Below are 22453 nucleotides of genomic sequence, written 5' to 3'. Positions count from 1 at the left end.
AATTTTGTCATCCATTCACAGCGAGCTCAGGGCCTCAGGCGTTGCGGCAAGCAGTCTGAAAACTCCATCAAAATTCTATGTCTGATTACTGACGACTGGTAAAAGAAAAGCACTGCGATCAGTCATTAGGTAGCTCGTTAAGTGATGAAGGTGTTAGCGCGACGTTAGGGAGATGACAAGGAAGCGGGTTTACAACAAACAAGGATTAGGAGCGGAGAGGGGAAACGGGAAGTATGTGGCGGGGGACGGCAGGAGGATGGTGGTTGAATGAAGATAGGCGATGTGCAATAAAATAACAATGTGGATGGCGGTCGAATAAAAAATGCAGAAAACTCATTGTCCATCTGAAAGAAGAACCTGGCCGTTGCTCAATTGGGACCCCAGTACTCTCTCCTACCTTCAGCACCCAAGAAGTGGTCAACATGTCCGGCCCACTGGCTTTCGGGCGTCCTGGAGACCTGCATGGTCGACTCCGACGTCCTTGACATGCTTGGGGGAGCAGTGATGAAGGAAGGCGCAGCAGTGCTGATATCCGGTGGGCTCTCACTTTCCCTACTCGGCTGAGTCGCGCTGCGCACACGAGGCCTCGTCGTGCCAGGACGCGCACCAGGGATTGCTTGGCCAGGAGGGTCAAGGTGCACCGTCCTCTCCGATATTCGTGAGCTGGGCACTGCGCTGGACGCCGATGGTGATCCCCTTAGCCGCGGTCCCAATTCTGGCGGCGTCGATGCCGCCGGCGTCTCAAAGATCGAAGTCCCCGTGAGATCTTCCTCCTCCTCTTCCTCCAGACGCGAGTCGTCGCCTTCGGTCTCTCTCCAATGTTCTCTTAGAGGATGCCCGAACGTATGGTTTTCAGGACTGCTCAGCGCATCGCTCGCACTGCCGCTTCCACTCCCGCTCATCTCTGAACGGACCGCATCGCTCACGCTGCGACTCCTATCCGACGACCCGGGGCTATCTTCCAGCCTTGCCATGGAACTCGTCCGACTCCGCAGCCCACTGGAGACCAACTCTAGCGAGCTGCGGCTGGCGGCGCTGATACTCTGTATCAAGCTATGCGCACGACTCCTAGCAGATGCGTGGGACGAGTTCGTCCTGCTCCGACTACCGCTCCCGCTCCTCGACCCATTGCGTCTCCGGCCGAGAGAGACACCACTGCCATGGCTTCGTATATGCGCCAGCGACGCTCGGGGGCTCAACGTCGGACCGGCGTCGCTCGTCAGCAGCGCCACGCTGTCCCCTATCTCAGCCGCCTCCTGGCTGCCCTCAGCCTCAGGCTGCTCCATCATGCCACTGGACTCGGGTGACTCGTCTTCGCTGCCGGTCTCGTACGCCTCCGACATAACATACGGAGGATCCTGGATGAACGACGGCGATGCAGCGGTATCGTCACTTTCCGTCCTGAATCTCGATCCGCGAGGACCGCCAGCCAGTTCGGAAAATACCACAGGCGAAGGAGAGGAGGGCAGCGAAGGGACAGTCCCTGCTCGTCTGCGCCCAGCAGCAGGATTTCGTGGAGGTCGAGGAATCCCGCTGACGCTGGGAGAGCTACCGAGATACGAACGAGGTGAGTTATCATCCGTCGACGACCTGTTCCCAGTAGACTGCGTCGCCCGTGAGTGTCTGGAGTTCGAATTGTCGGTCGACGGAGTGGACCGCGAGTTCGTCGAGCGAGTGTGGGGAGTGCTGTGCGATGCAGTAGAGATACTGTGCCCTCTCGTAGGCCGGCGGAACTGGAAGGGATATCTCGAGTTGACCGGCCGGCCAAGACTCGACATGGACGCCGAACTTCTTGCTCGCGGCGAAGACGTCTGCTCGCTCTCCACGCGGCTCTCTTCCGCCTCCCCTTCTCCTTCTTCTCCTTCTTCCTCCTCTTCCTCTTCCTCCTCGGTATGCTCTTCCGTCTCCGACTTCTCTTCCGGAGGAACAGGCGACGGCGGGAACGGAATATCATGCGGGACCGAAGTCGACGATATCTGCGCCTTATGCCCCGTAAACGCATACGGCACCTTCGCAAACGGCGCCTCATCGCCTGGAAACACCGCCCGCCCCTTCCCCTTGCCCACACTCGGCGCAGGTACAGGCACCGGCTCCTCTTCCTCCTGTCCCACCTCCTCCCGCCCCTTCTCCGCTACCACCTCCTGCGGGCTCTCAAATAGATCCTGCGACAGCACGCCCCTCTTCGGCGGGTACGGCTGCGCCCCGCCCGTCGGGAGGCCAATCGCCGCCATAATCTGCTCCATGCCCTCATACCGCGCTGACTCGGGCACAGTCACGTCCGACACCTCCTTCTTCTCGCCCCCGTGCACCGCACGGCGCGGCGGGCGCGTCGTCAGGCAGAACTCGTACGCCTCCTGCACGCGCAGCCGCGTGCACTCGCGCCAGCTCCACGGCAGCGCGTCGCCGTCCGACGCGCCGTCGCTGATCACCGACATCGTCTTCTCCGCGTCGTCCTCCTCCCAGCGGTACCGCGGCCCGCAGAGCCCCGCGAACAGCTGGCCGCTGAGTGCCCAAAGGCCGAGCCTACGACACAGCATATCAGCATCAAGAACCAATTATAGCTCCCCAAGCAGATCAGGAACTCACCAACTAGTCATCAATACGAGGACTCTCCACGCTGTCCAGGCAGCATTCGCGATCAGGACGCCCTTGGCGTATCCTGTCAACGTCCCGTCAGGATCGAAAAAGGTCCCGTCCCGCGGACTCGTGCCGAGCGCTGCATAGTCGGGGTTTGGAGTCCAAAACGTCAGCAGAAGAGCTAAAGAAAGGCCGGCACGCGGCAGGAGCAGGGCGACGGTGGGCAGATTTTGTGAGTAGTAGTAGAATGTCTCCGCGAGGCCGTCCCGGAGCGAGCCGTTCGACTCTTCCTTGAAAGCGCTAGAACGGAGGTGCTGGAAGAAGGAGAAATTACTGTAAGAGGTCATACAGACGAAGTTGAATGCGGGTGAGGACATGTATAACGGAAGCATTAGGGGGCGTTCTAAGGAAGAGGTTAATTGCGATTCCGTTATACTAGCCAAGATGCACTCACTAACTCGCCACCGTCGGTAAAAGGAGTATATGAGCTGATAAATTAGAAATACAAAGAAGATCCATGCAAACCAGCATGCAATGTAGGCGGCCACGCCTAGGGCCCAATTCCGTCCTGAACCAGGAACTCCGGGAGCAAGGGGATCCGGAAACTTAGCAACTCTAGAGTGCAGGGTCAGCACACAGGGGGTCCCGCACCGCGGAACACTCACTGAATCAATATAAATACAGCATTGAAGTCGAAAAACGTTTGCAAAGGGATGTCGTAGAAGATGAAGAACGGCCAAAGATAAAAATGGAGACGGGATCGCCAGGAAGGGTTTCGCAGGAGCTCTAGATGGAGACCATTCGCCCGGAACCGAGGCCGGGGCACATGCAGGGGGAAAGGGCTGCCAGCGGAGAAGAGCGTGGTGGACAAGCCGCCAGAGGTCGCGCGCGACCAGACCCGCGCGTGCTGGTGGGCGCCGCTCACCCTCGTCTGGTCCGTCGGCTCGCGACGGGCGTAGGGATCCTTCTCAGCCTGGGAGGCCATACTGATAATCCGCACGGAGCGTGGGGTCGCCTTGCGCCCACCTACGTAGGCGAAGGGGTCGGGGGTCGCGCCGCGGCCGGGGTACTCGCTCACCGGTGTAGGCATCCCGACCGACGTGAAGGTGGAGGCGGGAGCTGGGGGCGGGGGGCGCTTGGGCAGCCAGGAGGGGTAGCCCTCCTCCCGCTCGGATGTGCTATTGGTCGCTTCCCGCGAAATGGGGGTCGGTTTGGAAGACGCGTCCCTAGGCGAGTCTCCTTCGCCCGACGTGTTTGTTTCACCCCCTGGCCGCCGATCGGTCGGGGAGTCGCCCTGGGACGACGAGGGCGGGTCGGTGGGTGGATTATGGTGCTGTCGTGACATCAGTCATGCACAAACGACAGATTCAACGTAAGTTAAGAGTCCAAGTCCAAGTCCTCAGATAAGACGTAGCACGCGTTACTGATATGTCTTTTTTGTGGATGGTCCTCTGCGCGCGATAAACACGCTCGGCCGACGGCTTGTCCTAGGCACACCGGATACTCAGCAGAGGGGCGCTGCTGCCTCGTGTGTACTGAACGACGGCCTCGTGCCCTTGCGAAGGGGCAGCAAGAAAGCGACAACGAGGCAAGCCTGAGGCAGGAGGGACGCCCGGGAAGAGGACGAAGGGCCCGCCGCGCATCAACCACCGCTAAATCGAACGGTCACGTACCTTGTCCTATTTCGGGCTAGCACTGTACGTTATGCTTCCGTGTGGGAGTTCGATCCGCGTTGGGCGCACGTTCTACGGCGCCGAATATAGGGGCCTCCGTAAATGAACGTCTGAGACGGAATTGTTTCAGAAAATAATGAGCGTGGTGCGCCAGCGACAGAGCTCGAGAGGCTGGTATATGCTGCTGAGCGCAGTGAGCGAGATGATAGTGGTCCAAAGGCAAGTTTGATATCGAATTCTTCGTCTTCCCCGCGTTCAGGTTGCTACGTACAACGCGTGTCAGCCTGGGAGGCTGCTATAAAGAGCGTTTGCTTTGCCCCTGAATACAAGCGCCATATTCGTCTCCAGCCTGGGAGTTACCTTTTGTATACCTCGACCTCCACCGCGACGAAGAAGCAGCCCTCGTTTACAGCGGCTTGTGCACTGCAGACCAGCCTCCTAAGTGCTGCTCTGTTACGCAAGGTCGTTCATTGAACTATGTAGCGCTCAGTCTCACACGGCGGCGATCAACTCTTCTAGGGCATAGCGGGAAGCGCATCGGGTCCAATGGCGAACTGGAAGCGCTACTTCCATATATCATCATGCCCGACGCGGCGCCAGGCACGTAAGGCCGACCTCGGGGATGCTGCATGACTCGACTCTTGTTACACTCGACATGTACAAGAGTAAGGGTATTGCACGAAATATTGGATACCTGCCATCATCTGTATGTTCCTCCACGATGACTCGAGATGATAACGTCCAGTCTCTTCAAAGCCACAACCCAACCCGACAGCAATCCCTTTCGGCAAGGCAATTGGCCCGCACCCTTCTGTCCACTTATAAATGAAGGAGTGATGCGCATCGGAAGCCGGCTTCCGGGTTTCAGCGTCCTGGACGGAACTCGATATGAGTAGCGATACCAGGAGGTCCTTCCTCCGCGACGCCGACCAAGACGCGGCGCTTGCCGCGCAAGCTTGCAAGACCTCTAGCAGACATCGAGTGCTCTGCAGGCTCATGCATTTGGGGAAGTGCTTCGAGACTGAACGAGCATTATAACATTCCAAAAATTAAACCAGACGAACAGACATATCGATACAATTGTGACATACATTTGTTGCACCACAATCAACCCTCCCTGCTTCTCGGGTTGCGTACGCATTCACGCAGCAGCAGCAATAACCTGCGGACCCTCCGAAATCTCGAGCTTCTCGAGCGCATCCTCGAACTGCTCATCCCCACTCTCACTCCCGCTCTCCTCACTCTCCTTCACCTCCCCCTCCCCGCTCCCCTGATCCTCGTCGTCATCATCCTGAAAATCCAGCTAAATCCCCAACCACCAAGAATCAGCCCACTGCACTAAGGAAGGGGAGGAGGGAAAAGAGCACGCACCGGATCATAAATCACTCGTATGATAAGACTGCAACTCGGACACGTCGCAATATCCTCATAGTCCCTGAGCTGCTGGCGCGATATCTCGAACCGGTCCCCGCACGGGCACGGGTAGTGGTACACGCCCTTCGCCTCGTCCCAGGCCATGTCCTCGATTTCGATCTCGTCGTAGTACGCGCCCATTGTAAGTCCCGTACGCACTAGTCAGATATTCGTTGGCAAATTAAAGTAGCACAGAAGAACCGGGACGTCGCCCCGAGGGACAGTTGTTGCCTAGAGCGTTGTGCGCAGAGATGGTGGAGGAGGCAGGGAGAAATGGGGACTTCAATTTGACCCGTCCGACTCAGTGTCGGATCGGATCCGCGGACCTGCACCACGTGGCGCGAGTCCACGGGGGGACTCATCGGACCCGTGGCTGCTCAACCTGACTCTGACTGAAAGGACGAATGGCGAGCAGTGAGTAGCATTGCGACTGAGGTATTACAGTAGAAAAGCAGGACATATTAGACAAAGATAAATGCAGCAGCAACCTCAACCTCAACCTCAACCTCAGACAGCCAACTGCTGCCCGTCCAAACCACGTCCGGCTCTTCCATGCGTCCTCTTCGCATACTTTAGCAACGCCACCACCGACGTCGGTGTCATCCCCTCCATCCTCTTCGCCGCGCCCTGCATACCGCGCATCAGCACACACCATCTACAGAAGCATCATAATGGGCCACCCACGATACTTGTCGGCCGCACCCTCGCGAGCCTCTCCTTCACCTCCGAGCTCAGCCCCTCGATTCCACTGTAGTCCATCCACGGATCGAGCACGAGCGTCTCGTCTTCCATGAACGCCCGTAGGTCGGCTTCCTGGCGAGCGAGGAAGGGGCCGTAGCAACCTGCGCAATAGTGTGAGCATGCACCATCCAACAGAGAGGAAACAACAAGATTACCGTCGATATCGATGCGGCTAAGGACTTCCGGGTCCACGTCCTGCAGCTCCGGAATTACCGCCTTGAGCTTCCTGGTATCAACCAGGGGGCTTGACAGCAGCTCGTAGGCGCTGCAGGTCATCAGTACACCGCAATACGAGAAAGCAGCACACCTCGGTCTCACCTCCGAGAAACGCCGTCTCTCTTCGATTCAATTCCGTACGCTGCCCAACTCTAGAAATGCATCAGCTCAGCAGGAGTTCCAGGCGACGACGTGTGCGGGCGACGTACATGAGGACTCATAGTGACTGACTTCAGCTTCTGCACGACGCGTTCCAGATCCCCTCGTACTTGGTTGAACCGGTCCCAGCGGGCATCTGAGATAACGCCGACGGTCCTCGCTGGGAGAAGTTGGTAAGCTCATTAAGTGAGCTTTTACAGGCCCACAGGCCAAATATACGTACCTTTCTCAGTAAGCCGAGTATCAGCATTATCACTCCGAATCGTCATGCGATACTCCGACCTAGAGGTAAACATCCGATCTGCCCAGCAGCGTCAGTCCTGTCTGACTTCCCGATTATAAGAAGCACGTACAAGGCTCCTCAGCGCCCTTGACAATCAAGTCGTCGACCATCACACCAAGGTAGCCGTCAGCGCGAGTCAGGACGAGCGGGGGTCGTTGGAGAGCAGCCAGACCGGCGTTGATCCCTGCCAGTGTACCCTGTGCGGCTGCTTCCTCGTATCCTGTCGTGCCTGAGCATGATCTCGTGAGCGGGAACTCTGTAGGATCGAGATGATAGAACGTTACCGTTAATCTGACCCGCAAGGAACAGGCCTTTAATCCGTTTCGTCTCCAGCGTGGCTGATGAATACGAAAACCTTTGAATGGGTAGAATGGTGGGAGAGGCTAAACAAACTTACGTCCCAGCTCCCTCGGATCAACGTGGTCATACTCCACACCGTATGCAGGTTTCACGATTTTCACGTTCTCCAAGCCAGGGACGGAGCGGTACATGAGCTCTTGCACATCCTCAGGGAGACTGTTCGATAATCCGTTAGGGTAGATCAAATCTGCATGGACCACGTGTCAACGCGTTTCACGCAACAATTGCAAGGTGGAAGTTGACTGCAGCCGCAGGGACCCACCGGATTCGTAACCTTCGGGCTCAAGCCAGACAACGTGGCGATCTTTATGTCCAAATCGCATGATTTTAGCTTCTAGGGATGGACAATACCGCGGACCTGGAGACACTGTCAGAACGTGACGAGTACGACAGAGCCGACGGACCAACCTTTCTTGGTCTCTTGGATATGGACGCTGAGATGCATATTATCCCTAACGATCTGGTGTGTAGTCGGCGTAGTAAATGTCTGAAAACAGGCTACTTGGTTATCCTATGCAACTCGTCGTCAGCGTCTCACGGGAAAACGTGTTCACCCTGTAAGACTCACTGCATTATCCACGGTCCGGTTCATGTAGCTGAACGGCAAGGGTGAAGCGTCACCGTCTTGCCGGATCATATTGCTGAAATCAATGGATCCTTTATCCAAGCGCGCCGGGGTACCCGTTTGCAGACGTCCGAGTTTGAAACCTGCGGAACGAAGGGATCCTGAGAGCCCAATGGAGGGGGATTCGCCCATACGGCCCGCAGGAAAGCGTTTCAGACCTGGGGATGGGACAAAGCATGAACTACCAGTGCCACGGTAACACAAAAAGACCAACCAAGGTGGATTTCGCCGGAGAGGAAAGTTCCGGTGCATATGACAACCTGGGAACAATTTATGACCTCCCCACTATCTGCAAAGGCGGTCAGGAATACAATTTCATGTTATTGGACAAGGCTTCATGAAGGATTCATACCGAGCTTTACGCCCTTGATATTACCCCATAGACTGTTATTTGGGTCACCCTCGCCGAAGACAAGATCGAATACGCTGCCAGCGCAGACGTCTAGGTTAGGGTAATGAAGTATGGTATCCTGCATATGTTTCTTGTATAACTTCCTGTCTATTTGAGCTCGAGGGCCCTGAAAAAGAATGAGCATCGTGTCGGAAGTGAGCCTCTTACTCCTTACCCAGACAGCGGGACCTTTCGACCTGTTCAGAATTTGAAACTGTATCCCTGCTTTGTCTACAGTGCGTTCTAAATGTCAGGCATCCGGGACTTGAACACACCGAATCTCACCTGCTACCCTCCCCATAACGCCGTCTAAGGCATCCACCTCTCGGACGAGGGTACCCTTCCCCACGCCTCCTATGGATGGATTACATGACAGTTCGCCGATTGTGTCCAGGCGTTGGGTCAAAAGAAGCGTCCTTGCTCCTGTCCGAGCAGCGCCTGTGGCGGCCTCGCAGCCGGCATGTCCTGCACCTATGATACACACTATTTTGGTGTTACCCGGTGTAACTCATAAACCATGACTTGAACTTGCCATCGTAATGGTCCGGTGCTGCAGTAATTGCGTATAACCTTCTCGCTGTGCGCCTAGCCCCGCCAATATTTCGGGCTGCCCAACTGAGCATGCAGAGGGAAAATTGCGTTATGTAAGCAGAGGCCGCGTACTTTGCAATTGGTTGTTTGCAATCGGATCTTTCCCAAATAAAGCCACAGATCGAAGCCACACGTCGTCGATAGTTCATTCACTCCGTCAAATCGAAGCTGCCTTCAAGTTTGCACTCTTCTAGTCCTTGCCTGTTATCTATCTTACATCTTAGAGTCTGCTTATCCCGGCCGAGTTTGTGGTATCGTGGTTATACTACTAGACTTGAACTCCGACATATTTACGATATTCCCAGTTCTAATGGTACTAAAGGTGAAATACTATTTCTCCATTACAAAATTTAGGATGCATCGTTAGATCTGTCGGGGCAGATTCTTACTCGGACGCCGAGTCTGTTGCAAGTAGATTAATGTGAGGTGAGGACACTACAGGTGCAACACTTAGGCTGCCAGCTGCGGTGGCAAGAGAATCGCCTGACGTGAGGGCAACAGTCCGAATGGGAAATTCAGATATCATACAGTATGTGTGCCAGGAGTTTTACAGTGTCTGCTCTCGGCTAAGGTCTCTCATATGAGCATGCGCTAGCTTATCCAAATTATATTGAATAGACACGGCGGGCAAAGCAGGTGTCCTTTTTCCGGACGGCAGGAAAAAGGACACTATGTCCTTTCACGGCGACCATCAGTGGGTCAGGAAGTAAATCTGTCACGATTGCGTCATGGTCGTGACAATGGGTCACGCAGTCTGCATTTATAATATGAAAAACCCTCGGACGCTCAGTTTTACAAAGCAAAGCATGCCATATGACCCGATAGGTGACTTTCCGTCCATATTCGGACCTTAGGCTCCCACCCGAGACTCCGAGAGTAATGTGACTGTTACAAGCAAGTCACCCATTACTGGGTCTGCTTGAGCAACTTCAAGTACAAGTCCGTCTCATCATCTGATACTGCAGCAGTGGTGCCATCCGGTAGGAGATATGTGCAAGCCTTCGCCAGCGGACTATTCATGGCCGATGCATCCTTGATTTTGCCGGTCAAACGACTAGTACTGCTCCGACATATCTGCCTCAGCATCGTATAGTCGAGATCACCAAAGCACGCCTGTATGCGGCTCGCTTATTCGGCTTGCTGTTCCATTGTATTTGAGAACCGTCCGAGACGATTCATGGTGTGCGTCCAGATCGCATAGCAAGCAACTTCGTAGCTACCAGGTCTCAAATCTCATCTGATATTCACAAACTTCAACTCTGGCAGGCTCTACAGTGTTGAGCATGGAGATATGAGAGTACATTCCACCTTGCTTGCTGATGGATACAAAAACCATGCAAGTACAGTACTCCGCCCAGTGCCACCTAAGTAGACGCTGCTGGAGGTCCGAGACGGTAGCTGCCGAAGTGTGATGTTACGGCTCGGATGGGAGCCTAAGGTCCGAATATGGACGGAAAGTCACCTATCGGGTCATATGGCATGCTTCGCTTTGTAAAACTGAGCGTCCAAGGGTTTTTCATATTATAAATGCAGACTGCATGACCCATTGTCACGACCATGACGCAATCGTGACAGATTTACTTCCTGACCCACTGATGGTCGCCGTGAAAGGACATAGTGTCCTTTTTCCTGCCGTCCGGAAAAAGGACACCTGCTTTGCCCGCCGTGAGATCCATTATGTTCCACCTGCATGCCTACAGTTTGGACTCGGGATAGTCCCTTGGAATTATCTGGGCCCCTGTTTTCCACATACAGTGATTCACCACCACTTGGGACAGCACATACATTTGTCTTTTTAATCTCCTTTCTGCAACCCTCCCATGCAAACTAAGCTGGTACATATGTTCAACACTATGTTATGGCCCTCATATAAATTTATTAGGTCGAGAGGGCCAGTTGTCATGACATACGAGGTGTGATACATGGGTCAGCCTACATGGCGCAGAAACGACCACTTGGGACACTCCCACGCCTAGTACGCGAGTAACAAATCTGTAGTGTCGGGTAATCCCGATGGGACATACTGTTACTTGCTTGACACCATGGGTGATGTGCAGTCTACTGACCGTGATGGTGAGTTCTCTGGATATTATCATTAGGTATGCTAGACCATAGTATATGTGATGGGACATGGTAGGCACCTCCCTATCAGTAAATAAGCACTACCAAAGGGCCGGATAAAGTTGGAGAGTCCAAACCCGCCACCACGATGGCTTGCACATTTTATTGCCGTTCTTGTACTCAACCTGTCCCCTTCAAACTTGATGAGGACATGGGGCATGTGTATATAATGCTTCACAAAATGTTCTATGATAGATAGTGTAGAAATGAGATACTTCACTAGGGAGTGTCCCATCTGGTGGTGGTGTCCCAAGTGGTGGTGAATCACTGTATTTGCAGAGTAAGTCTTTGGTTTTTGACTGCTTTCGCAACTTTGCATTACCCATGCCCAGATAAACCACTCGCCAATGTCCAATGGAATGTTGCCAGCCATTGTCTCCAGGTGTAATTTGGGGAAGAGACGGTGCAAAGGACCAGTGATTAAGTCCGCATCGGCAATGGAGTAGTCGAGGTTGCCTAGAGCAAGAAACTAGTATGTGCCAAAGACTGGAGAGGTGCGTACGTACGCTAAGTCGATGTGGTATCAACTGGGTATCAAGAGGTGCGAGTCGTGCCACTGTAAGCCAGTGGAGATTTGAAACTTGGATGCACGCTGATAAGCCCCAGGATCGTCTGACCCCCGAAAACGCGGATTCAGCACATCATACAAGTGCCCCGGAGCTTATTCGACACAGTGCTCGCACGCCTCTAGGCTTCTATGGGCTCTAAAAGACTTTTTCTACTTAGCTCCGGACTTCCTAACATCCTCGAGGCGTACACGGACCCATTCCGTGATTTATCTCCGCGCACCGAAGCTCCGGAGTGACTGAACCAATGCAACTTCTAGCTGCATTAGCTCCAGGACCCGCGGACACTTCTATTGAGGGGCGTCGTCCTCATGCCCACCCTCCAGCACTCACTCCCCCTCGTTTCCGTCAAGATACCGAAGGTGCGGACGCATACGAGTCACCATAAGGTCAGCATCAGTCAGCAAATGGCCGGAGGTAATTAACACGTGACCGGCGTGTCGCACGGAGTGATGGGACCGCCTGGGTCAGGTGGCGGAGCGTCAAGGCGACCTATAAGGGCTGGAACGAGCAAGTAGGAGCGTAAGGGAGTCGTATGGTGTATGGTATAGCAGAGGAAAGTGCTGAGCAATCCTGTGGGTAGCGGCGTTTATTTGTTATTTATCTCCGGACGGTCGCAAAGCCATTCCTGTAGTATAAATTGTACAAAGTAGTGTACAGAAAAACAAGTTTTGACTTCACCATCTCAGAGAATTAACGTTACGATCTCAGCAACCCGAGAAGTTCGAAAGCGTCGAACTTAGCGACTTATAACCGATCCTAGCTTTGCCAATAGGCCTGACTCATCGAGAGAAATATCTCCGCCATCGATTTAACTAGTTCCGGTGAGGTTCACATAGCGAAACAAAATTGAGCAACTCTTTCTAGCGCCTTCTACTCCCGTGAGCCCGGACCTACACTCGGTTCCGTGGTTTGCGACTTTGTTTGCGACTTTCCGGAGATAAATACTCCGGAGCGTCCCTTAGTGTTTGTTTCAGGCGTCAAGGTTTTTGTTTTATTTTTCTAGGTCTTCCTACGGACTACCCTATGGCATCTTACTCCTCCTTTCCCCCTCAAACTATTAAATACCCTTCAGTTGTCTCGGACCACCTTCACCCATATCACGGGGTTTAGGTTTATTCCTTTTGGTCCTTGGTGATTGTTGTGTGTCAGTGCATATCAACGCTCTCCAAGCTTGCCAACTGGGACCCGCCACCGTAACAACTCATCTGCTATCACTCTTCTCTCACGAGCAATGATGAGGCTTGTGTCAGACAAGAAATGCATGAAGTCCAGACTAAATAGCTACTCCGTCTTCACGCCATGGATATATGAGAGTACTTATGCCAAATAAATCGGCTGCAGGGATACATTCTACTACTCAGGTTCTGCACATCAAGGAGTAGGCCTGCAGTATAACTTCTCGCCAATGCTCGATTCACTCCCCTCACCGAGCTGCTCACTGCTCATCCATATACAAAGTGGGATGCGAGCGGAAAACAATCCGCCTTGTGACTTAATAACATTCAAGAAGTCAAATTCCGCAGAAGCTCAGAAGATGAGGACTCAAATATCTTGGTGCCCTTGCTTGATCTCATCATCCGCCGAAGATCCTGATGACCCCGGCGACAGGATATGCGACTAGTGATGCCGCGGTCCGGCTCAGCCCGGTTATTGGCCCAAATTTCCGGACCTGGGACTGGACCCAAGGTCCAGTTTGGGTAAATGTTTGGACCGTGAACCTCAAAGAACCCGAAATGGCATTGGGTTCCGGTCAGGTTCCGGTTCGATCCCTTCAAAATTACCATATTTAGGTATGGTTTGGGCATTGTGGCTCCACCTGGACCTCATTTCAGGTTCGGTCCACCCCAAAGCCGAACCGCGGACCAGAACCTGGGTCCGGTCCGAGGTTCGAACCGGCTCTCCCAGGTTCAGGAACCGATATGCGGCATCACTATATGTGACAGCGGTGATAAGCCCCAGCGATCTTCTGACCCCCGAAATTGCGAATTTGACACATCATACATCCCCTCCAAAGTTTATTCGACACCACCTGTCGAACCTCTTACGCTACAAGTAACCGATGAAGGGTTCTGGATTTAATTCCGGACCTTCTAACGTCCTCAAGGCAGGCGCAGATCACCAATATGATTTATCTCCGCAGCCAGACGCTCCGAAGTCACCCGGAAGAATACCTTTGTGACTAATTATCTCCGGGAACAGCGGAGGCCCGCGTCGCAGTGAGTCATTGGTATTACCACTCCCCAGTCATCATGCCCCTTCGTTTCTGTCAAAGCGACCGAGTCAGCGGATGTAAATCGACGGCCGGACGGAACGTATCAGTCAGCAAGCGGCTGGAGCTAAACGGCACGTGATCAGCCTGCAGTACTGCGTGATGAGGTACTTCAAGCGAGCATTGACGCGTCGAGGCTACCTCTAGGACCTAGGACGAGCACGTGGAAACACGGCAGGATCGTATGGGACATGGTACAGCAGTGGGCAAAGGCTGAGTAATTGTGTGGGATGCGGAGCATATTCGTTATTTAGCTCCGGGCGGACGCAAAACCATTCCAATAGCATAAAAATGTATGGAGCGTAGTGGAAAATCCAAGTTTTGTACTTCACCCTCTCAGCGTACCAGAATTACCGTCTCAGCGACCCTCGGAGTCCCTTCACGTCGGACTTAGCGTCTACAATCTTAGCGTCTACAATCAATCCTAGCTTTGCCAATAGGCCTGACTCGTCGAAACTAGATAACTCCGCCATCGCATATCGATCCAAGTAAGCTCCGGATTTAAAGTATAAAATTCACCAAGCGTCTGTAGGCACGAGACTATTGTTTGGGTTCAGTGGAACTCCCCACCCGGGCTACTGGCAAACTTCGGAGATAAATACTCCGGAGAATCGCTATACTGTTTGTTTCAGGCCTCAAGATTTTGTTTGTTTTAGGTTTTCCTATGGGCTACCCTACGACGTCTTACTTCTCCCCCTCCCTTCGAACTTAAATATTACCCTTCAATCGCCTTAGACCGCCTACACCCATACCGCTGGGTGTTTTAGGTTTTATTTCTTTTTGGTCTTTGGTGTTGTCGTGTGTTAGTGCCTATCAGCGGCACGTACTCCTCATGCTCATGCTGCGTCCCGACGGACTTCAGCTCAAAAACCTGGTCGTCACCGCTCGCCTTGCGCGACTCTTCGAGCTCCTGATCGCTAGACTGGTTGATGGTAGTAGTGAGATGCATGCGACCCGTGGGCGCAACGCGAAAGGCGCTGGGCAGGTGAGTCGTCTTCAGGGCCTCGGAGCTACGCAGTGCGAGGCGCACGGTGATCATTGTGAACACGATCCCTATTACATGTCGGGCATGAAATAAGTCAGGATCACCGATAACCGATTCCTCGCAGGCAGGATGTACGTACCCACTGTAGGTGTCACAGCCGCCTGCACCACGTACTCCCCATTGTGCCCCATCGCATATAGAGTAATAAGAATCAGCACCTCCAGAGCATAGATCATTGCACTCTCTATAATAACGCGCGCACTGGGCAGTAGGCTCGCCACTGAACGATATGACCCCACCCCGAGTGCCCTGCATGTCTCCCAGTCCTGTCACCAGATGCGATATGCAATGAAACCCGTCGTGAGTGTGTTCTGAGTGAACGTCGTGGAGTATATCAGAATCACCCACGTTTGGAGGGCACGGAGAAGAGCCCATCAACATCCTTTGAGTTGAAGATTTGGAAAACCATGCAGTTGCCGACTGAGCAGAACAGTCATCAGTGACAGCCCTTGACATCCATTGGCAGATTCGGGGACACGTACCAACGTTGAGGATGAGCAATACGGTGGGGATGGTGACGACATAGTAGTTGCGGCTCCAGACAATGAAGCAGCGGTATATCTGTGCACGGCTGGTTCAGGTAGAAGAGCACTTACATCGACATACTACAAAAGAATCTCCAATCCAGGTCTGGATACCAGCGATCGCTTCGTTCGCGACATTATCCCATCGATGGTAATTGGCGAAGTAGGGTACCGGACCAGGGTCGTCGGCTAACCAGACATAGCCGCGCAACACCCGGTACAAGCTGACGCCTGGTGAAGCGGATACAATGTGAGAAGCCAAGGAATGAGTCAGGACCCCTACATACCCATATGGGCTGTTGCCAGAATGAACATGACAACCATGACAGCGAAGAAGAGCTACAAGGAAGGCTAAGTGTGAACTACATAGTGATGCCGCAGTCCGGTTCCCGAACCTGGGAGAACCAGTTCGAACCTCGGACCGGACCCAGGTTCTGGTCCGCGGTTCGGCTTTGGGGTGGACCGAACCTGAAATGAGGTCCAGGTGGAGCCACAATGCCCGAACCGTACCTGAATATGGTAATTTTGAAGGGTTCGAACCCGAACCTGACCGGACCCAACGCCATTTCGGGTTCTTTGAGGTTCACGGTCCGGACATTTACCTGAACTGGACCTTGGGTCCGGTCCCAGGTCCGGAAATTTGGGCCAATAACCGGACCGAGCCGGACCGCGGCATCACTAGAACTACAGGCACAGATATCATAGACTGACCTTTGCGGGCAAGGCCTTTGATCGCTTCTTCTTCAGGATAACATACACACTCTCGAAGAACAAGCTACAGTATATGCCTAGCATGGCATTCATGATGAGCGGACACCCGGTTGTCTGGACATGCTTCCTTTTGCAAAAGTACATATGGATCGGATATTTGCACAGGTCAGAATCCGCCGCACTGTTTCAGTCAAGTAATTCCCGACTGCATGTGGTGGACCATCTCAGACATGATGAATGCAATAAATGTTGAGTGAAGCTGATACACATTCTCCGCTGCCACTGGATAGGAGCTCCTTTCTCCCTGGTGAATAGCATGGTGTGAGAGCCATCATGCGGCGCACCTCGGGGCTAGAGAAGAAATCCCGTCAAGATATGTAGGTCCGCGGCTGCAATGCAGTCATATCGGAACCGAAATGTCAGTACAACGTGTCCTTCTCCTAAACGCAATACTGTCAGAGCCCTGGCATGCAGGGTCCTCCGGCCCAGCCCTTGTGTCAAGCTGTACTATCATTTGGGTAGTTTTGCAAATTTGCAAAACTACCGCAGCCCCTAGAGAGAGCTCTATACCAAATTAAAAAATTCAGAGACTTTTTAGGCACGTAGAATTAGACTAGTAGATACCCTCTGTCAAGTTGGTTTAGGGAAATATTGAGTGGTCATGGAGAGGGAGGAAGAGGAGGATGTTTCCAACCACCTACAGCATCAGCAAAATGGCAGCCCATGCTAAGGTGCTAAGTACCGCTAAGGCGCCCTTACCGAGCTCCTTAGCTCTAACTCTCTGAGTTTCTTAGCCGATGCTGTAGAGGGCGGCAGAGCAATATACATGGCTCTGTTGATCATAGCTGTACATGTAATGTATACCAGTAGCACTAGACAAGGGCGGAGACCCGTAATTCGGGAGTTGCTATCATTCAAGGCAATGGCTGAGTTCATCATGAAATTGTTTTGGGCACCAAGTAGTGTAGTCTAGTAGTGCAACGGTTATATCGTGTGGTTGGATACTGCAGTCGCTGGTTCGAATCCTGAAGGTGCTAGCATTTTTCTGTTCTCACTGTACTTATTTGCCTGAGATTAGTTCTTAGCTTCGCTTAGACGGTCATGCCGTTTTGCTGACGAGACCATGTGAAACCTAGATCTGGTACTCATTCCATGGTGTTTTGCCGGGATTTTGTTTGGACTATACTGGTGTACCATACATTGAGCTACTCAAGCAGCCCGATTGTGAAGAGATTGAGGATGTAGCTATAGCGATGCTGTTTTGCAAAACTTCGAGAGGCGGATCGTGACAAAAACGTGATGGATCTCGCGGGGATGTCACGCGTGACAAACTTTTGCAAAACCCCCTGCACACGCCGGCATCTGTCCAGCATCCTCTACACCACGTATTAAAATAGAAAAAAATCACAGTTGGGTACATAGAAGGGTGCTACACAATGCCATGAAAAACTCTGACGCAAGAGCCAGCGAACTGAGCGCAACACGTCGATTTACAGAGAGTTTTGCAAAACTACCCAAATGATAGTATGACCATACAGGAGTTTCAGGCCAGCCTGAGAACAGTCGTCCTCGGATCGTCTATGACCCCAGCAAGTGTCTTATTCCAAGCCGCGGCATGCGTCCAGTTATCAATGAGTTGTTTGACCAACCACAGATGGGAGCAATCGGCCTCATGTCGCCAGAACAACTTACTGAAGTGAACTCATATGCTGCAAAAGACCCATGTTCGCTGATAACTTCATGCCCTCCCCGTCATTCCTGGTCTGACGACTGGTCCAAAGTGCCTAAGGGTAGAACTAATCAGAAGAGTCTTTCATCGGTCGGAGCTTGGCACAGGTACGAAACCGGGTGTCACAGTTGCCGCCCAGGGCAATTATCATCCCGAAGAATGAGCGGTAACCCGCCCTATAAGCATGCATACCAATGACAGGAAATGCCCCGTTGTTCCAGAGCTTGCCGGAAGAGGCGCAGAGGTTCGTCGATGAGATCCCGATTATATTGGTCTGATACTAATAGAGGTCGCTAGTAATACTCGCCGAGCGATCATAAGTGGATAGCCATTATGAGCGGATGGAAAGCTCTAAGCCTATGCAGCCAGGTGGGACAGCATCCAGTGAACGTTTAGGTTTGTCATACGCGTCTGGACCTCGCGCTTCGGGTATCTACGGCGGCGCTGCAGTATCAAGAATCGTGCGGGCAGAAATGGACTTGACACCACAGTTGGATGAATCTTTTCTCTTCATTTCACAATGACGGTCGTTCATGGACGGACGATTCCCATCCTGAATCCTGATGAACGAGTGTTTGGCGAAGGAGCGTCATATCGATGAAAGACATGAGACCTCTATTCTAACGGCAAAAATATCTGTAAGGTTCAACTTCATCTCAGAACCCTACCGATGCGTCAAATATCTCGCATGTTCTACCTGAGACCCCTCGTCCCTTGTGCCAGTGAAGCCGGTGAGATGATTTCGAGCTCCAATTGTACACCTCGACTGAGATATTGCAGACTGTGCCCTGTAGCCCGTTCTCTAGCCGTCCGTCCCGCCACCACAACTTCTAGTAGTGTGCGATAGTCAAAGCGTGTCAGTCATGGGCATGGACGTCGGCTTCGACATGATTCCCCGCCTGGCCAAAGACCGCGCCAGCGACATGGAGCGTTGGGCCTGTGTGATCGGAGATATCGAGAAGGAATTCAAGGACGATCCCAACGTGAACCTGTATGCAAGCCGTTTTCCATACGGCGTCTGCATCGAAGTCCTCCTCGGAGAACGTCCTATAATCCCGTACCAAGGGTGGAAATTTATGCGCTTCTCCTCGAAGGTCACTGGCTCATGCGGCGCCGTGGAGCCATACATCCAGCGCATGCGCAAGCTCGTTGCAGCACAATTTGGGAAAAGAGTGAAGTGGTGGAATGAATTTGGTTTGACGGAGTACGATGGAATCTATGACTGGGGCGAGATTCAAGACTTCGAGAACGACCTGTGTGAGGTGGAGTATAATAGACTTGCTAGGGACGTACAGACCACCAGCCAGGAGTAGTTGTCAGATTTATCCGTCATTTGTGTAAAATAGTCGACAGTCGTCAAAGGTTTTATCCCCAGGTGCAGGACAGGAGGAATACTCCAGGTGCATTCCTGGCACCCCTTCAGTACATTTCAAACTTCATGAGGTAACGTTTCCTGCGCTTCGAGGTAAAAAAATTTACGTGAGCTCCTATCATGATTATATTGATCTTTTCATAGTTATACAATTATATCACATATTGATTTACATTACCACATCGTGCCTCCAGGAGACGCCTTGCCCCCGCTTCCGATACATTCCCCGCTCCCTGCGTGAGGGGAGCCTCGGGCGAGCCAGCGCCCCCCGAGGACGCTGCGCACCTTATTCCCCGTTGGGCACGCATCCGTCGGGCGCGGGTTGCGACTTCAGTACCACACTATCGAGGACGACACCGCCACAGCAAGGGACGCCGCTCACACTTCCTGCTGCCCCTGCTTGATCTCGTCATCCGCGGACGACCCCGACGTGCCCGGGGATAATATATGCGACAACGGCACGTCGAATTCGTCATGCGCCTGCTGCGTCCCCACGGAATTGAGCTGGAAGAGCTCACTGTCCCTTCCCATCTTGCGGCAGTTCTCGAGCTCCCGATCGCTCGAGTGGCCGATGGTGGTGGCGAGGTGCACGTCGTTCCGAGGCGCGGCGCGGAAAGAGCGGACCATGCTCGGGCGCTCGGTCGTCATGAGCGCCTCGGAACTTTGCATGGCGAGGCGCACGGTGATCATCGTGAACACAATCCCTGTTCGATGTCTGTAAATCGCTGGACCGATCCGAAGCAGAGAAACGCACGTACCGACTGTAGGCGTCACCGCCGCCTGTAACACATACTCCCCGTTGTGCCCAATGGCGTAGAGAATGATGAGGACGAGCACCTCGAGCGCGTATATCATCGCGCTCTCGATGATCACGCGCACGCTCGGAAGGAGGCTCGCCGCGCCGCGGTACGACCCCGGGCCGAGCACCTGGCGCGTCTCCCAGTCCTGCCGCCAGATGCGGTACGCGATGAAGCCCGTCGTGAGCGTGTTCTGAGCGAACGTCGCGGAGTAGATCAGGTTGACCCACGTCTGGAGGGGTACGGAGAAGAGGCCGTCGACGTCCTTGGAGTTGAAGATCTGGAAGACCATGCAATTGCCGACTAAGTAGGGAGGACCGTCAGTGATTGGTGATCGGGGAGCACTGATAGGGTTGGTTGCACGTACTGACGCTGAGGACGAGCAATACGCTCGGTACGGCGACGACGTAGTAGTTCCGGCTCCAGACGATGAAGCAGCGGTAAATCTGCACCATATTCCGTCAGAACGCCGAGTACTCGCGAGGTTCTCTTGAAACTCACTACAAGCGAGTCTCCGATCCACGTTTGGATACCACTGATCACTTCGTTCGCGACGTTGTCCCATCGATGGTAATCCGCAAAGTAGGCGACTGGTCCTGGGTCGCTGGCCAGCCAGACATAGCCCCGAAGTAAGCGGTACAAGCTGATGGCTAGTGACGGATTAATTGAGGGATCAAATCAGAATGACTCTCACATACCTATGTGGACTGTCGCGAGAAGGAACATGACAACGGTCGCCGCAAAGAACAGCTATACGAATGAGTAGATATGAGACGTCTCAGGGAAGGTGCGGGAGGGGGGGCTGACCTTGGCGGGCAGCGTCTTTGTCCGCTTCTTCTTCATGATGACATAGACACTCTCGAAGAACAGGCTGAAGTATATACCTGCAACAATACTCGTGAGCAGACGGTTGACCTTTCTAGACTTTCGATAGTGCGTACCATACAGCAGCGTCTGCGTCCGGCCTTCTGTCAGCTCTACGTCCGGGCGACGGCAGCAAAAGTGTACTCACCTCAAACCACACCGAGAGGACATTGGCGACCTCGAGCGGTAGCTGGCCCATGGACGTCGCAGAGGACGACCTGATAAGATGGCCTCGTAGGGTCAAATCTGGTGTTTCTCCGCGTCGCAAGATGGGTTTTGTAGCACGGCCTACCGCGGGTGGTCTGCATCTCCGGATGGGTATGGACAGAACCCATTTGGCGGAGAAGCGAGCATGATTGTGCGCTTCGCGAACTCCCGAGGTGATCTTGATGAACCGCCACAGGCAATGCACACAATTTCGTCTTCTTACTGTATATTACTCCGGCCTGTGCGCGCATCGTTATGTCTAAACGCAGCAGCGAGGCCATGTGCACGCATATTTTACAGACACTCGCGGAAGATGACAGAGGATGAATATGCAGGAACTTTGAAGTCAATCTGCTTCCAAACTCCGCCGTCATCGGCTTTGGCCTCAAAATGGCAGACTTCTCCAGCTGCTTTCGTCCTCGAGGTAAGCTACAACATAGAGCCGAAATGGATCAATCGTATAGACTCTGAAACGTTATTCACGAGTGTGAAGAGCAAGCAAGAACATTTCGACATTGGTTCAACTGTGTTCGATCAGATATCAACCCGCAAACTTGCATACGTACGACACCAGTCGGCTTTCGCGGGCTTGTTTCAGACTGGTATCTGCCGACCCCACGCGACAGACAACGTCGACCATCAACGAGAACATACATGTTAAATGACTGGATGACTTCCCGTAAGCATTTAGAATGCGTTTTGAGCAGTTCTAAATCTCTAAACGCATCAAGCCGAGATGCCGTCTTGTCACGCTCTCGCTTAGACCAAGTTTTGATGAGGCTCGTCGAGCAAAAACCGTCTCTAAACTTTAAATCTAGCAGGGGGGGTCGACCCCCCTTTCCAAATCTCCAGACGACTCTAAACGCTCGCTTAGCCTCGGTTGAGGTCCGCGTATCAAACCTGCCATCAGCACCTGCTAAATTGAGCGATCCGCTCGCCATAAATGGAAAGCGACCTCATGGTCGTGACTTGCAGTCGTCGAGCGTTGGTCTGGCATTACGGATGGGAGGAACAGTTCTATTTTTCCATTTCACCGTGGCAGCGAGTGTGACCAGGTACGCTGATGGCGTTTAGAACTGCGAAATCTAGGATTTTGGCTTACGGGAAGTCATCCACTAGCACGGCTCATAAACAAAAGATTGGGCAGTGATTTTGCGAGCGATCATCGCGCTCGCGGGTAAACCTACCAAACACCGCATCTCCCCTGGCATCGCAT

General features: G+C 53.2%; 4 protein-coding genes across 4 annotated transcripts; all 4 read right to left on the bottom strand.

The window, feature by feature from the left end:
* Nucleotides 1-50: 50 nt before the first annotated feature.
* On the bottom strand, nucleotides 51-4202 carry GLOTRDRAFT_139978 (uncharacterized protein). Its single transcript, XM_007870146.1, has 4 exons — nucleotides 3243-4202; nucleotides 3032-3192; nucleotides 2587-2980; nucleotides 51-2523 (listed from the first exon to the last, which is right to left on the bottom strand). Exons 1-4 carry the CDS (start codon nucleotides 3920-3922, stop codon nucleotides 369-371), a joined length of 3390 nt encoding a protein of 1129 aa, XP_007868337.1. The 5' UTR covers nucleotides 3923-4202; the 3' UTR covers nucleotides 51-368.
* Nucleotides 4203-5391: 1189 nt separating this feature from the next.
* GLOTRDRAFT_131312 (zf-CSL-domain-containing protein) lies at nucleotides 5392-5804 on the bottom strand (the record flags this gene model as incomplete). Its single annotated transcript, XM_007870145.1, has 2 exons — nucleotides 5392-5553; nucleotides 5622-5804. 2 exons carry the CDS (start codon nucleotides 5802-5804, stop codon nucleotides 5392-5394), a joined length of 345 nt encoding a protein of 114 aa, XP_007868336.1.
* A 366-nt stretch (nucleotides 5805-6170) lies between these two features.
* GLOTRDRAFT_45630 (glucose-inhibited division protein A subfamily) lies at nucleotides 6171-8922 on the bottom strand (the record flags this gene model as incomplete). Its single annotated transcript, XM_007869990.1, has 16 exons — nucleotides 6171-6290; nucleotides 6348-6505; nucleotides 6560-6669; nucleotides 6723-6772; nucleotides 6830-6935; nucleotides 6999-7080; nucleotides 7133-7291; nucleotides 7347-7400; nucleotides 7460-7609; nucleotides 7685-7780; nucleotides 7831-7933; nucleotides 7991-8205; nucleotides 8262-8336; nucleotides 8400-8565; nucleotides 8614-8669; nucleotides 8724-8922. Coding segments are annotated over 16 exons (1899 nt in total), but the record flags the coding sequence as incomplete, so codon positions are not given.
* A 5829-nt stretch (nucleotides 8923-14751) lies between these two features.
* On the bottom strand, nucleotides 14752-21311 carry GLOTRDRAFT_79032 (uncharacterized protein; the record flags this gene model as incomplete). The annotated part of the gene is made up of 8 exons (XM_007870144.1): nucleotides 21179-21311; nucleotides 21108-21120; nucleotides 20974-21050; nucleotides 20865-20916; nucleotides 20668-20816; nucleotides 20534-20612; nucleotides 20128-20469; nucleotides 14752-15041 (listed from the first exon to the last, which is right to left on the bottom strand). Exons 1-8 carry the CDS (start codon nucleotides 21227-21229, stop codon nucleotides 14752-14754), a joined length of 1053 nt encoding a protein of 350 aa, XP_007868335.1. The 5' UTR covers nucleotides 21230-21311.
* Between the last annotated feature and the right edge of the window lie 1142 nt (nucleotides 21312-22453).

This window comes from Gloeophyllum trabeum, assembly GCF_000344685.1.
Source record: "Gloeophyllum trabeum ATCC 11539 unplaced genomic scaffold GLOTRscaffold_00011, whole genome shotgun sequence".
NCBI lineage: Eukaryota > Fungi > Basidiomycota > Agaricomycetes > Gloeophyllales > Gloeophyllaceae > Gloeophyllum > Gloeophyllum trabeum.
This window is presented reverse-complemented; position numbering and strand designations above follow the sequence as displayed.

Bases quoted from the DNA above. Each gene is read 5' to 3' on its own strand.
- GLOTRDRAFT_139978 (XM_007870146.1), bottom strand. From the start codon at position 3,922: ATGTCACGACAGCACCATAATCCACCCACCGACCCGCCCTCGTCGTCC. The intron at 3,193-3,242 runs GTGAGTGTTCCG...CCTGCACTCTAG, and splicing joins GCTGTATTTATATTGATTCA to AGTTGCTAAGTTTCCGGATC. The intron at 2,981-3,031 runs GTGAGTGCATCT...CCTCTTCCTTAG, and splicing joins TTACCGACGGTGGCGAGTTA to AACGCCCCCTAATGCTTCCG.